Source organism: Atractosteus spatula, chromosome 2 (assembly GCF_055471065.1).
Source record: "Atractosteus spatula isolate fAtrSpa1 chromosome 2, fAtrSpa1.hap1, whole genome shotgun sequence".
Classification (NCBI taxonomy): Eukaryota; Metazoa; Chordata; class Actinopteri; order Semionotiformes; family Lepisosteidae; genus Atractosteus; species Atractosteus spatula.
In genome coordinates this window covers 14,106,842-14,120,021 of record NC_142707.1, presented here as the reverse complement: position 1 = coordinate 14,120,021, position 13,180 = coordinate 14,106,842, and the positions used below count along the sequence as shown (strand labels likewise).

The following is a 13,180-nucleotide window of genomic DNA, read 5'->3' as shown; positions in this document are numbered from 1 at the left end:
TGTATTTGGTTATATGGAAAGAGCACACATCTTAAACAATCAAAGTTTTGAAACATAGTGTACACAGTAAGCAAGGTAATCCTTTTAACCCTTTGCGTGTTATGGTATGTGGAGTTGAACTCACCATCTTCACCTCATTTTATCAATTTTCAGTGTTTAAAACATTCAAATACCATGCACCCATCCATTTTCTAACCATTTTATCCATTATAGGGTCATGAATATACTCGGTAGTCTGACTATCACTTATGATATTTGGGATGTATGACGTTACATGGCTTATATTTACTTTCTGACTGAGCTGAAGACCAATTGCCCTGATGATAAGATAATACACATTGATAAAAGAACAAAAACAGTTATGAGTACTAATGAGCTTGAGTCGAACAACAACAAACAGCCTGTATGGCAAAATTGTGTTTTTTTTTTCAAAGTGACTGTCTGACCAAGGTGGTTTTAACAGAATGAAACATTTTTTTGAAATTGCATCTGCCCAAATTTAATTAACATACAAATGAACTAAATGCACATTGAAACATCACAGTGTCCTTATTCTGTTTCCTTTTATTCAGCCTCCTCTAACTTTAATGGGAGAACCTTTGCCTTACATCTTGACTAAAATGTGCATTCAGGACAATTGTACTTAATAAATTGTATCTAACGATAATTACAGTGAAATAAGACTGCAGTGAACTGCATATAAGTTCACACAAGGTAATATTTATATTTATGCATAGTGTTTTCTTTGTTTTCAAGACACATAGCAGTAATGCCAAATGTTAGGTAGCTGCAATTAACTCAGTTAACAATATATGATTGTTGGTATAACTGTCAGACCATCAACTTAAACAAAATAAATGTTATTCTCACCATGATTTTTTCTTTTTTTTCTTCCTCCTTCAGAATGAATATTCTTATCCCAGGCCGCTACCAGGAGCTTGGTTTGGAGACATACCCACATTACATTGAGAGGGATGACAGTTTACCAGCAAGGTTGACAGCAATCCAAGATTCACACATACACCTCCAGTATCCCATTACCTTCTGTGCTGGCACTCACCGATCTCTGAGCTCTTTGTGGTGAAGGTATGGAAGCCAACAGACTCAAGACTAGAGATTCAAACATGGACCATTTATTTGAGGCTCTGGTCTACCTGCTTGATTGGCAAAAGGTTGTCATGTTGATTTTCCGTGCACGTGTTTGAGGATAACCACTCATTAAAGAACAAAAGACTATTTACACAATGGCAGCTCAAAAAGTTTAATATCAATTCTAGTATCCTCCATTCATGCAGACGCATGTTCTCTGGTTTCCCATGACTGCTGAAGTACAATAAATCCTTGGTTTTAGCTCAAGTTGGTGTGAACTACCTATTTTTTCCTTGCGTTCCAGGTGTCACGCCTAAGGACTCAGGAAAGCCATGAAAATTCCAAGTCCTCTTTCACCTGGTGCTTACTAAATGAACCATGAGCACTGGTCACAGGAATCCCAACACAGGAGGTGATAGGATGTTGAGATTTTGCACCAGCTGTCACAAGAAATGCAAAGCTTGCAGTGGATCTCAATTTAATTAATTATACAAGATACAGGATGAATCACCTAGATGTAGTTCATCATCTGGTTTAAGTGCATTAAATATTTCCCACAAGTCCAGGAGGAAGTTCCAAGTACATCATGTTGTATGCTGAACCTACAGTGATTTGCTGAAAGGCTTTGGACGTGTAGACATCCTTCACTGAGAGATTCCAACTTGTGGATGCAGCAGAAGACAGGGAAGACGAAGATTATTTAATTTCACCTCTAGATGATTCATTAGCAAGATAGATCACCACGATGCAAGGAACCATCACAGTGACTCCAAAAAGTGACAACCCACTAAGGAACTGATGGCTGTGGTTTTGTCTCATCGCCAAATGCCAACCGCCTTCCTTATGCTTATTTTTGCATTCACATATTAGAATTTGTTCTGCAGATCTCTATGGATTCCTACTGCCGTGATTAGGATGACAGAACAATGGCACCAGAGGAGCAGAACATCAGAACTGTTTTTTTCTGTATCCAATAAAGCATTTTGCAACTGGCATTAAAGATTTCACATATGGATAAAAAAATGTCAATATCAGACGAGTATTTGGTTATACTTAATCATATTTTATATTTTAGGCTTAGATAAGATAAGATGCAAATTGGGGAAGGTTACTGCTGCTTTAATGTAATTATCAGTTTAATAGCCATGCAGAAACATTAACTAGCCAGGGAACAGGCTACTTTCATCAGAGATTTTATATTTTTATAAGGTTCTCAGAATTTATGAAAATGTGGTTGAGTCAGAGGGGCTTAAGTGCGTGAAGAGACCATGTGCAAAAGAGATTATATTTGGCACCTTACCCAGCTTTTTGTTGAGCTTGTACAATATTCACATGCACCAAGGTGTGTGGTGTTGTTTTGTGTTGTGCACTAACGTCAAACTGTAATGTTGGGTTTATTATAAGATGGAAGACCACACTCACCTCTTGATCTTCTCTGCGAATGATTTTTAATGGATCTCAAGCCCTGGAAAGCTCTACATTTAAAAGAAGCAATCTGTTTTACTATCCTTCCATTTTTCTGTAAGTGAAGTCAGAAAGTGCCTCAGCCTGGGGTGGTATTCTCACTTACATCATTTCATAAACGTATTGTGAGCTACAAGCCTGCTCATAAATATTGCTTTCAAGACTAAGAACGTTAAATGGTAATGACCGTTTTTCATACTCCTAATCAAGTTGTGGATATTTTTAAATAAAATGTATCAATGGTTATGAAAACAGTTGTGTTTGTAGAACAAAAATTCTAAAAAGCAATGGATGCAAATACAAAATGATTATATAAAATATGAATTGATAATTTATTGTTTTTAATAAGGTATTCTTCCAGAATGAAAACGTTCTGAAGCATGTGATTACATTTTCTGACTTTTTCCCACCATTCTTTTCAGAAACAATGAGGAATACATCCAAATTATGCATAACATGAGCTGTCTCACTTCACAGATCAATGAGTACTACATACAGAATTTAAAATAATATTATATGCAGTACATACTGTATAATTAAATTACAGCAATAAACATCTATTAATCCAGGACCTTCATTTTTATATTTTTAGGTAATTTAACACAATATTATTTTTTTATCTGGAGGCCACATACAGTCCATCTATTAATTACAAATTACAAACCCTGCGCCTGATGGTTGGTTTTGTGTTCTAGAGAAATGTCTCCTTTTTAGTTCAGTAAGTTCTGTAACAAATTAAATTCATGGCGTATTAACACATAGCCCATTGTTACAACTCTCATGCCTCCCCAGAAGAAATATAGATAACCTATATGCATCTTCCAATGTGCAACAATAGCACCAACTGATGACCTCAAGCAGATGGAACACTGACAAAGCTCTCTATTATTAACACTGCAGTCAACCTTCAGTCACAAGGAAAGCCTTGCCAGCTTCAGTCTCAGCTCAACTAATTTTGTTCTCCTGCGGAATGCCAGTCACAGTCAGCAAATGTTACAGCCCAGCTACAACTAGTGATCTGTAGTCCATAGAACATGATTTATATTCAGAGTAAAAGCCTTTTGCAATGATGGCATGTGGAACAAGCATCATTTGAATTAATAATGCACCTGTTTGATTCAGATTCCTCTACAGAAAATGGTGATGTGTCTGTTCTTTCCATATGCATTATTTAAAAGGAAGTGATATTAAAATATTTTTGCTTAACATGCTTAAAGGCAAGATGGAAGATCTATAATTCAAATATAGTGGGTAATTCCCACAGCAGAGCCCACATACCCACTCAACAGAGTGTTCTATGTTGGTTGTTCACCAGAACAGTCACCTATGCAGAGCTTTCCTAAGTATTTTGGTAGTTTGGCAAATATCAAGCAGAGAAGGATTTGAAAAGGCCAGGTAACATGAAACTTCTGTGAAATATATGACTGAGACTGAAATTGATTTGTGCTGACCAAAGGGCTGGCAGACTTCTGACTTTGTTTATGTTCTCCCCAAACATGTCAATAGTAAGGTACAAAGAGTGAACTCTTGGGTTTTGATTTCCATTGGCAAACATATTAATCCTAGTAATGGTTAGGGATGTGCAAATTGTGAATATATATATATTTCTGAGGATGCAACGAAAGCTAGTCTGGAATATGAAGTAGTGATTAGATCAGCGACATTGTAACGGGAAGGTTGTGGATTCAAATTCTGGGTGTGGGACTGCTGTTCTGTGCTATAGCATGGTAATTTATTCATGTTGCTTAATGAAAATACAGAACTGTTTATAAATATATGGGTACAAAATGTAAGACACGGGTACAAAATGTAAAACACATTGGGTACATATCAGCCAAATAAATGGATAATTATTGAATTGCGTTGCAGTTCATATACTGTATATGTTTCATTACAGAATTATATGAATAACACTGACTAAATTTCAAAATGGTGGCAGATAATTTAACATGTCAAGGATGCTATCTAAAGGATTACACTGCAAAACACTAGAATCATTGTGGTACCAGTAAGACTGAAACCATCAAGATGTTATAGTCCTGATCTCAAGTGTTAGATTATGCATCATGCGGATTGTCCAATTCATGGAATCATGGAATTATTTAATTCATGGAATTGATGGAATGGGAATATTAAACTCGACTTCATTTTAAATGTATTGTTAGCTCATGTAGTGATTTCTTCTCATTCCTCTCTGTTGGAAGATGAACATTTTGTTTGCAACCCATTTCTTCGTATCTTGCAGATTTCCATCCAAGTGGTGAGACTGTTTTCTGCAGAGTAGCAATGTAAACCAAACATACCAAACTCAATTATCCTTCGTCAGTACAAATGCAACAAAAAATAATGCTCCCTTTATTCTGGAGAGGCTGGAGAGATTTTAAATGTGCAGAATTTGACACTGAAAAGTCATGGGACCAATTAACATATTGGATTATAAGATGTGTTTTTGTTTTTTATTTGTAAAGTTAAAATGACATATACAAGCATGTATGACATATACAAGTAATTGCGAGCGGCATCAAATTGTCCTCATAAAAACGGTCTCGTCCAATTAATAAAATAGTAGCAGCCCCAACAGGCAAGGCTAAACCCCATATGCTTTTTTTCTGTTGAAATTCCTCCTGACTTTTTGTCTCACTTCAATTTATAGCAAAGCAATTTTGTATTTCTTATTATCTCCAGGCAGGATTAGAGATTACAGCATTTTAGATGCAGATGTGGTGTTCATTAAAGGACTAAAGCTACGTACGGTACAACACAAATTACTCGTCATCAGAACACCCGCGGTTGACAAAGTTGACAAATGGGAATGGCATGGGAGGTCGGCATGGACCGTATCTGTCTTGTCAGCAGAGCACCGCGAGGGCAGCCTTGATGTGGAGGGACTCGGCTCTTCATGGACATGCTGTCTCTGCAAGTCTCATCAGAAGAGGCTTGGCAAGGATGAGAATGTCCTCCAAGGCTATTATGTGGTGTTGAAAGTGACAGGATCACTAAAGGGCCAGAACATTGAGAGAGAGAGAACAAAGGGAGAGAGAGAGTACTGCTGAGGAGCAAAGACAGAAAATGAGGATAGTTTGTAAATGCTGACAGGATCTCAGAGGAAGTTTGTATGCCATTAAAATACATTAGATTCTTCAACTGCTTAGTGACAGAAAAAAACAAGGTTTTTTTGGCTTAAGTGAGTCTTAAATTCAGATTGTTTTTATCTAGCTCACTGGGTATCTAGATCCTTAACACACAAACTCACCTTCACAAAACTGTTCGGAAAACCTGTATCTTCACATCCTTCTGGGAGATTCTCCAACTGCTTGTGATGTTGATGGCAACACAACAAACACAGTAACGACTGCAATCAGAGGTCAGGTAATGGCAACTCTTCTTGGAAAGATCATTCATTGAAGTACGTCAGCTTCAACAGGTTCTTGTATCAACTGAATTTTACTTGAACCATTTAAGCATTGTCATTCTTTAAAGGACTTAGATGATAACCACAAATATAATTGCGGAGGATACTGGGAAAAATTTGTCTTTTGCATCAAGACTTCTTTTGCTGGCTTGGTTACAAAGTCAAAGTTCAGAGTAACGCAAGTTAAGACAGTTATTCACCATAGTCTTAACCCTTAATGGGTGCCAGTGAGGGTGTAAAAATTGGGATGGGTGAAACTATAGGAATCAGACAAAGCAATCTACTTTGTCAAAACATTGCACATAGAATGATATTTTGTAATATGTTTTAGGTGAATTCTGCAATATCTGGGCCACGTTCCAAATGCCTCTGTCCGAAATTTTTACACTAATTAAGCTTTTTCCCCTTTTTCATCTGACTAGAAACTAATACGTAATAAGGGGCATTGGGTACAGTTTAAATACTGTCTATTTTGATAAAAAAGGAATGCAAATAAATTCGTGTTCATGGATGAATAAAACATTATGTCAATCTCCTCACCAGCCCCCACCACCCACTTTTCCACCCCCATGAAAATCCAAAGGGAAAACTGACAAAAGCTTTTCGATCAACATGCTGTAATTGGGTGGCTGTGATTAAATTCATTTCATGGAGATATGGGTGTTTATCTACTGTGACCAGAATCGTTCTATCTAATAATCATCTTCTGGTGTGGGCTGTGTTTTGGCCACAATCCAACTACCCTGGCATTTACAGCTCAGCCATGAGACTTTCCAAAGCTGTTGCTGAACACATGCAACATGTAATCAGCACAATTAGGCAGGCACATTGCATTACCAGCAGCTATTTAAAATTCTATACAGCCTGTTTGATCTGTCTGCACAGAAAGAAGAAAGTAGCAGATTAAACTTTTTATTACTGCATTATTTTGAACACATTTGATTCTGTAGATATGTTAACATACTGTATAGTACTGATGAGGCAGAAAAGTGATATACATTTTTTTAAGATAAGGTAAGGTAAGGTAACAAGCTTGTAACATCTAGCAAGTAGTGAGCACCTTTTTATAATACTGTGCAGCTTGTAAAAGTTAAAAGAAACTATTGTGCAACGTTTTAACTGCTCTTTTCCTCTCCAGCGCAAATGGTCAGATTAAATTTCATCTTAATCATCCACAATTATGCAATTTTGAGTGCTGCAGAGATGTAAGTGATTTGTGGACTCCTTTTGGAAACGCCAATCTTTGTTTCCAAGTAATTTCCCTCTGGTTAGTGTATTTAGACCATATGCCAATATTTCTCAAGCTTTTTCATCCCATGAAATGCTTACAAAAATCTAAACATTTGGAGACACCCTCATACATTACACTGGCCTAGGAGCATTGGTATAACATTATAAACAAAATGTATTTTGTAGTTCATAAACTGTGTTTGTTTCAAAGTGCATATAATAGTTGCCGTATCCTGGCAGGGACAGAAGACAGTGAAATATGGATCTCTTGCTCAACCGTTCTAAAACATTCTCTATTACTGTATTTTTATGTCGATCAAAGTTGAAGAACTTAACTCGCATCACAGGCAATTCCCACATGAACAGTCTTAGAGTGTTGCCTCTGTCTCCTGTGTATACAACAAATGTGCAACACAGCCCTTAGGTTACTCCACAAATTTACTCTATGTGTGAAGTGTAATGTAATGCATCCCAAAACTTACAACTCAGTTTCAGATTTCAGCCTTGGTGGCAGTCAGAAAGTCACCATGTTTGAAGTCTACATTCCAAACAATTCCACTGCCGGATTTCTGCATAACTCGTGCTCAATCATAACTAAGGGTGACTGTACCAGAATCCACCTCTTTTATTTAAATATCCTTGTCTTAGCAATTCCCTCTGTACAGTTCACTTCACTTTTGGTCTACAGAAACAACAGGAAAGGAGCCAAATTGGCGAGTCCTGCTATTTTTTTTTAGTTTAGTAGCTACAGTAAGTTAATGGAAAATTGAATCTAGCTGGTTCTTAAAAAACCTACAGTTTGGGTCTCAATAACTTGGCTGAGAAGCCTGTTCAGGATGTGATCAACTTTTGATGTCTTCTGGTTAGACTCTTTCTACAGTATAACCATAAGGATTTTATATACTTACAGTGTAGATCAAATCTTGTCTCAAACTCCTTTGTTCTGCAGTATACCAAAGAGATTTATAACTCTTAAACTATCTGTTTCTGTAATAATTCCCTGAAACCAAAAGTCATTCTCGCTGCTCTCCTTTGAACTCTTTCTAAGGCTATAATATCCTTTCTGTATTGTGGTGACGAAGCTAAAATAATATTGTAAATAAGGTTGAGCTAGTGCATTATAAAGCTTAAAAATAATGTCCCTGGATTCAAATGTCATACTTTGTGCTATACATCAAAGCATTGTGCTTGCTTGAGAATATAAGTTTTATGAGGAAGGACAATATTAAAAATCTTTCTGGAAATTTAAATTTAATGACAGGCATTAAAATGCAACAGATGATTATTGGAGCCTACAGCATTTACTGTATTTTTAATGCCTGTTGGTATATTACATGCCATATGCTTCAGTGTTATCTAACGCCTTTGATGCTTGTTAAAAGAATTCTAGCAACAAATTTCTAGCATTTATCACCTTCGCTACACACTTTTCTGATCTCATCAGTAAGTTACTTGGGCCCATGTTGGTCTTAAGTGGACTACGCCATGCACCTATTGCTAAGTACTTACTATAGAACTTTGATTATCGATTTAAACCATTATTTACCGTAATCCTTATCCTTCTTTCCTTCGTTTTGTAACTTGCAGTTTGTTTTTGATAAAATGCACTGTACCATACCACTACCCATTCATATTGTGCCGTGCTTTCCAGATCAAACTTTATATCCATCCGCATCATTCTCCCAAGCCATATTTTAGTTACTCTTAAGTTATAGCTTTATGTTAATGTGGTAACTTTGACTTCCATCCATGAATTTTCTAACTATCCAATTCAAGGTTACAGGGGAGCTGAAGCCTATCCCACAAAGCAACAGGATACAATCTGGAGTGGATGCCTGACCACTGTTGTGTAGACACACAGACAAAAACATGTACACACCAGGGCCAATTTTACCAGAAGCCAGTTATCCTACCAGTATGTCTTTGGGATGTAGGAGGAAACAAGTGCACCCAGAGGAAACTCACATGAACCTGGGGTGGACATACAAACTCCATGCAGATATTGTCATAGGAATTGAATCCTGGGCCCCAACACTCCTCCCAGCCTTGACTTCTCATATATTTTATTCTTTACACTTCTAGATATCTGTTGAGTTACAGTATATGCATTTAAAAATGTAAGAGGTTTTTTTTAGTTATGCCATGGGTTCTCCTGATTCCAGTGCTCACTGCCTTCTGGTTCCCTGGATTAAATACTCTTCAGCTAATAAGTAATCTATGCATACACTTGTCCAGTGCCCCTCTAGGTAAAGTGCAAACCATAATTATTTTATATATCCCATCTGTTCCAAAATAATCCCAATTCTTTAGCTACCTACTGTGAATCTCTCTTCTCTTCACCAAACATTTAGCTACGTGTTAAATCTCCATATTTCCTCTTGATTCCCCAGTCTTGCTTGTGGCACAGGCAGTATTCCTGAGAAGACCATGTAGCCTTTGTATTCATAAGTTTACAAACTGAATTCTTAAATTTTTCCTACAGAATCATCTGTCTGCCTTTCTCTATGCCATTTATTTCGACATGGATCATGACAACTGGATCCAGCCCAGCTGTGGCCAGGAATGTGTCCACTTGCTCAAGGAGGTCTGCAACCTGGGCATGAGGCAGCCAGCACATGATATGAATGAAATACTGCTTGTGCATAGATCTATTGCTCTAATAATTAAATAATCAAATAAAGTCCCATACAATCATCATGTACATCAATACACATTCATATCCCTATGAGGGGCTCTAGGCTGCCTAGGTCCTGTCAGTCCTCCCTTCTACCAGTGACCAGGTCTTCAGTAAGGCCTGGAAGTGATTAAACTTGACAAGCTCAGGAAATGCACTCTGGAATCCTTTCCTGCAGCTGCAGTCTACAGTTATCCAGCTATCTCTTGTTTTCTGCCCCACCCAGCTTATCTCTCCCATGTTTAACTGCTGTAGTGTGCACACAATCTCACTTAAGGGCTTGTCAACTTGTCACTTGTCCATTTTCCATCCTGGGTATGAGTCAGCCACATTTACATAGCAGTGGAGCTCAACATGCTCAGTCTGAAGCCCAAGTCATGAGATCTTAGAGCACTAGGTGCTCAACCAGTTGACAGCATTCACAGATGAATTTCCCTTACACATCTCTGATCAGTTTGCACAGGCCTCACAATGCTTTTGCTTACTGTTTTTTAAAATACTATTAGATGATTAAATTAATAACATAATTAACCCTCCCAATGTTTTTTTAATACTACAGAGATGGTATTAAAAAAAACACAGATAGAGACTTTTCATTAGATATCTGGTAATAAATATAAAAGGAGAAAGGAGAAAAATACATTTCTTTAATATATTTTTGTTGAATTGATAGCCTAATTATATTACTTGCTTATCATCATAAGCCAAACAGGAGTAATAGTAGTACATTTATATTTTAATAACTGTGGAGTAAATTTAAAGTAGCTGATGTAGCATGTAGCATGAAAGGCTCTATTTAAAAAAAAGTTATTTTTACTATTATTCTAAAACAAAAAGAACTATGCTGTGTACATGTACATGTAAAATAAAAGCAAAAATTTACATTTTTAAAAAATGCTGCAAATAAAAATGTGGCTTCTTCTAATTGCCTACAGTAGCTGTTTCATGCAGAATAAAAAAAATGCTTGCTTTAGCAGAGACAAAAAAGAGGAATAAACCTACAATAGAACAACCTGGGTAAAACATCCTTCAAGGAGGAAAGCTGATTTACCGTTTTTACCTTAAATTCAAGAAAATAAAAAAGTGAACAGAATAACATTAATCAACAAACACGCAATCTTGCTGCAGTCACTTAATAAGTAATACATTCTCAGTTATTAAAACACAAGTCTCTCGGCTAACTGATTTGGCAATCCTGCCATCTGCTGTTTTGTAATTCCAGAATATTCAAGATTTGTATTGTTTTTAATAGAATGACTCAGTATTCTTCCTCCTATAGTTATATCACGGTCAATTGAACTGTAAAGAGTAATAATTCAACTTCTAGGTGTTGTGTCTCTTTGATTGGTTACTAAAATAGAGATAACAAAAGCAGGGATAAAGTTCATCAGCGTTTAGCTGAAATAATCAGATGCTGTTCTTAAAATATTCTAAACTGTTTTTCCCAATCTCTACATATTATCCAGTTTCTGCACTGAAAAGCAACTTATGCAAAGCTGTTCCCTTAATGAAGAATGTGTTCAAACTCACATTTGCCAAAATGCATTATGAATTCATTTTTCATCAAAGTGTTGTAGTATCCATAATTAACAGATTTGACAGGATGTGACAAAACTTTGAATAGTCATTGAATCTGACCTTTGAATGTTCTCTACAAAATGATGTTCTATGGAGTAACATTTTACATAAAATTATACATTGCCAAATATTAGAAAAACTGGAACCCTTGACTGTCATTCAAATGTCAGATGGCTGAGACATGGAAAAGGTTCCAGTAACAATACCTATAGGGTAACTGCATGCTTTGTTTTTTATTCCAAAAAATATAGATTTTATACTTTTTTCAAAATATAGTGTTCTGAGTTGCAATTTGGAAAGATTTACAAAATATACAAATGTGCCTTTCTCAAGGACTATAATCAAGCACATCACATAATGTCAGATGGCAGCAGAATCCTTGTGTCAATGAACACAATGTGTGTACTTTCTCACATTGCAGGTCTGAATATGAGTGAAGAGCTTTCCACCGGCATGTCAGCTGTGAAGCTCTTGATTATTGTATTTCAAACAGATGAATCTGAATATTGATGAATTCTGCATAAATCTGACTTGTGAAGGTGTGTAAATAGATCCACATGTTTAAATAAACATCAAAAACATCAAAAGAAAATGAACAAGTACTAGGTTGATTCCATGCTGAAAAGAGAAGAAAGCAAACGCAACGTTTCGGCTGTGGAGCCTTCTTTGGGTGTGAGAAAGACAGGGCAGACAGCAAAGATATATCACTCTATTAATGCATGTATGTATATTTAAAAAATAAACAATGTGCATTTGGATATTGAATAAATATTTCAGGTGTTACTCTGATTCATTGACTATTCATGGCTGCCCATTTGACAGATTTTGACCATTGCATGAAATAACCTCAGTGGTGAGAAAGGTTAGGAGGTGATTTAACCTGAGAATTTCAAGCCTGGTGAAAATCAAGAAAGAGTGACACACAAAGGAATCAAATATGCCTGAGGTATCAATAGTTCCATTAGTACTGTATGTTGCACGCAAAAAATATGCTGTTGTGCACAAGACAAATCAGTTGCAATGTTCAAGTGTGATGGACTGGCCAGGAGTGTAACTGCTACAGTACTACATCTGTAGTGACTGATGGCAACCTGACTGTTCAGTGCTATATGTTGAACTGAATATGTCCTTGGACCTCACTTGCTGCCCTTTCTGAGATCATCCAAATGTAACGTTAGCATAACAGCTCACATCCTCATATTGGTTGTGTGTCAGTAGCTTTCTTGACAGGTGAGAATGGGTAATTCTCCATGGATACTCTGCTTGCCAGACCTGAGCTCCATTGCGGGTTGAGCTGGGCTAAGGCAGCCACATACAGTACCTGTGACAGGACACATACCCGCTACTAACCTGTAACATTCAAAGTAAACCCCATGCTCATCTCTTTTGATGACACGTTAGCTATGTCATGCCTGCTAAGTAAGATTTCAATTCGCCTACTGCAAAAACAGATAATATACTTTCCTGATAATGACCCTGTGTATAGGCTGTAGGTATAAAGTGATACATTTCTTTTGGTACTCTGTATATTAATATTTTAACTTTTTTCCATTGAGTACCTAGAGTATTTGACCTTTAAGCATATCAAGACATTACTGTTTTGATCAAAACTTAATAATCAAATTGCCATTTTCACAAATGCATAAGTACACTATGTGTGGAATACTAATGAGTATTCTGCTCAGCCTGCAACTGGAAAAAAAGCACTGACAGTCAATAAATCATCCAGAATA

The 13,180-nt window shown here is 36.6% G+C and overlaps 1 protein-coding gene across 2 annotated transcripts in view; it reads left to right on the top strand.

The window, feature by feature from the left end:
* The window catches only part of LOC148839345 (leucine-rich repeat transmembrane neuronal protein 4-like), a 38,914-nt gene extending 34,503 nt beyond the window's left edge, over positions 1 to 4,411 (top strand). For both annotated transcript variants that reach the window (XR_016086031.1, XM_088904730.1), the window contains 2 exons: positions 904 to 1,086; positions 1,394 to 4,411. Coding sequence is in view for 1 of the 2 variants with exons in the window: in XM_088904730.1 (XP_088760856.1) it covers positions 904 to 969 (66 nt within the window). In the remaining variant the exon portion in view is untranslated. The remainder of the gene's footprint in view (positions 1 to 903; positions 1,087 to 1,393) is intronic.
* Positions 4,412 to 13,180: the final 8,769 nt, after the last annotated feature.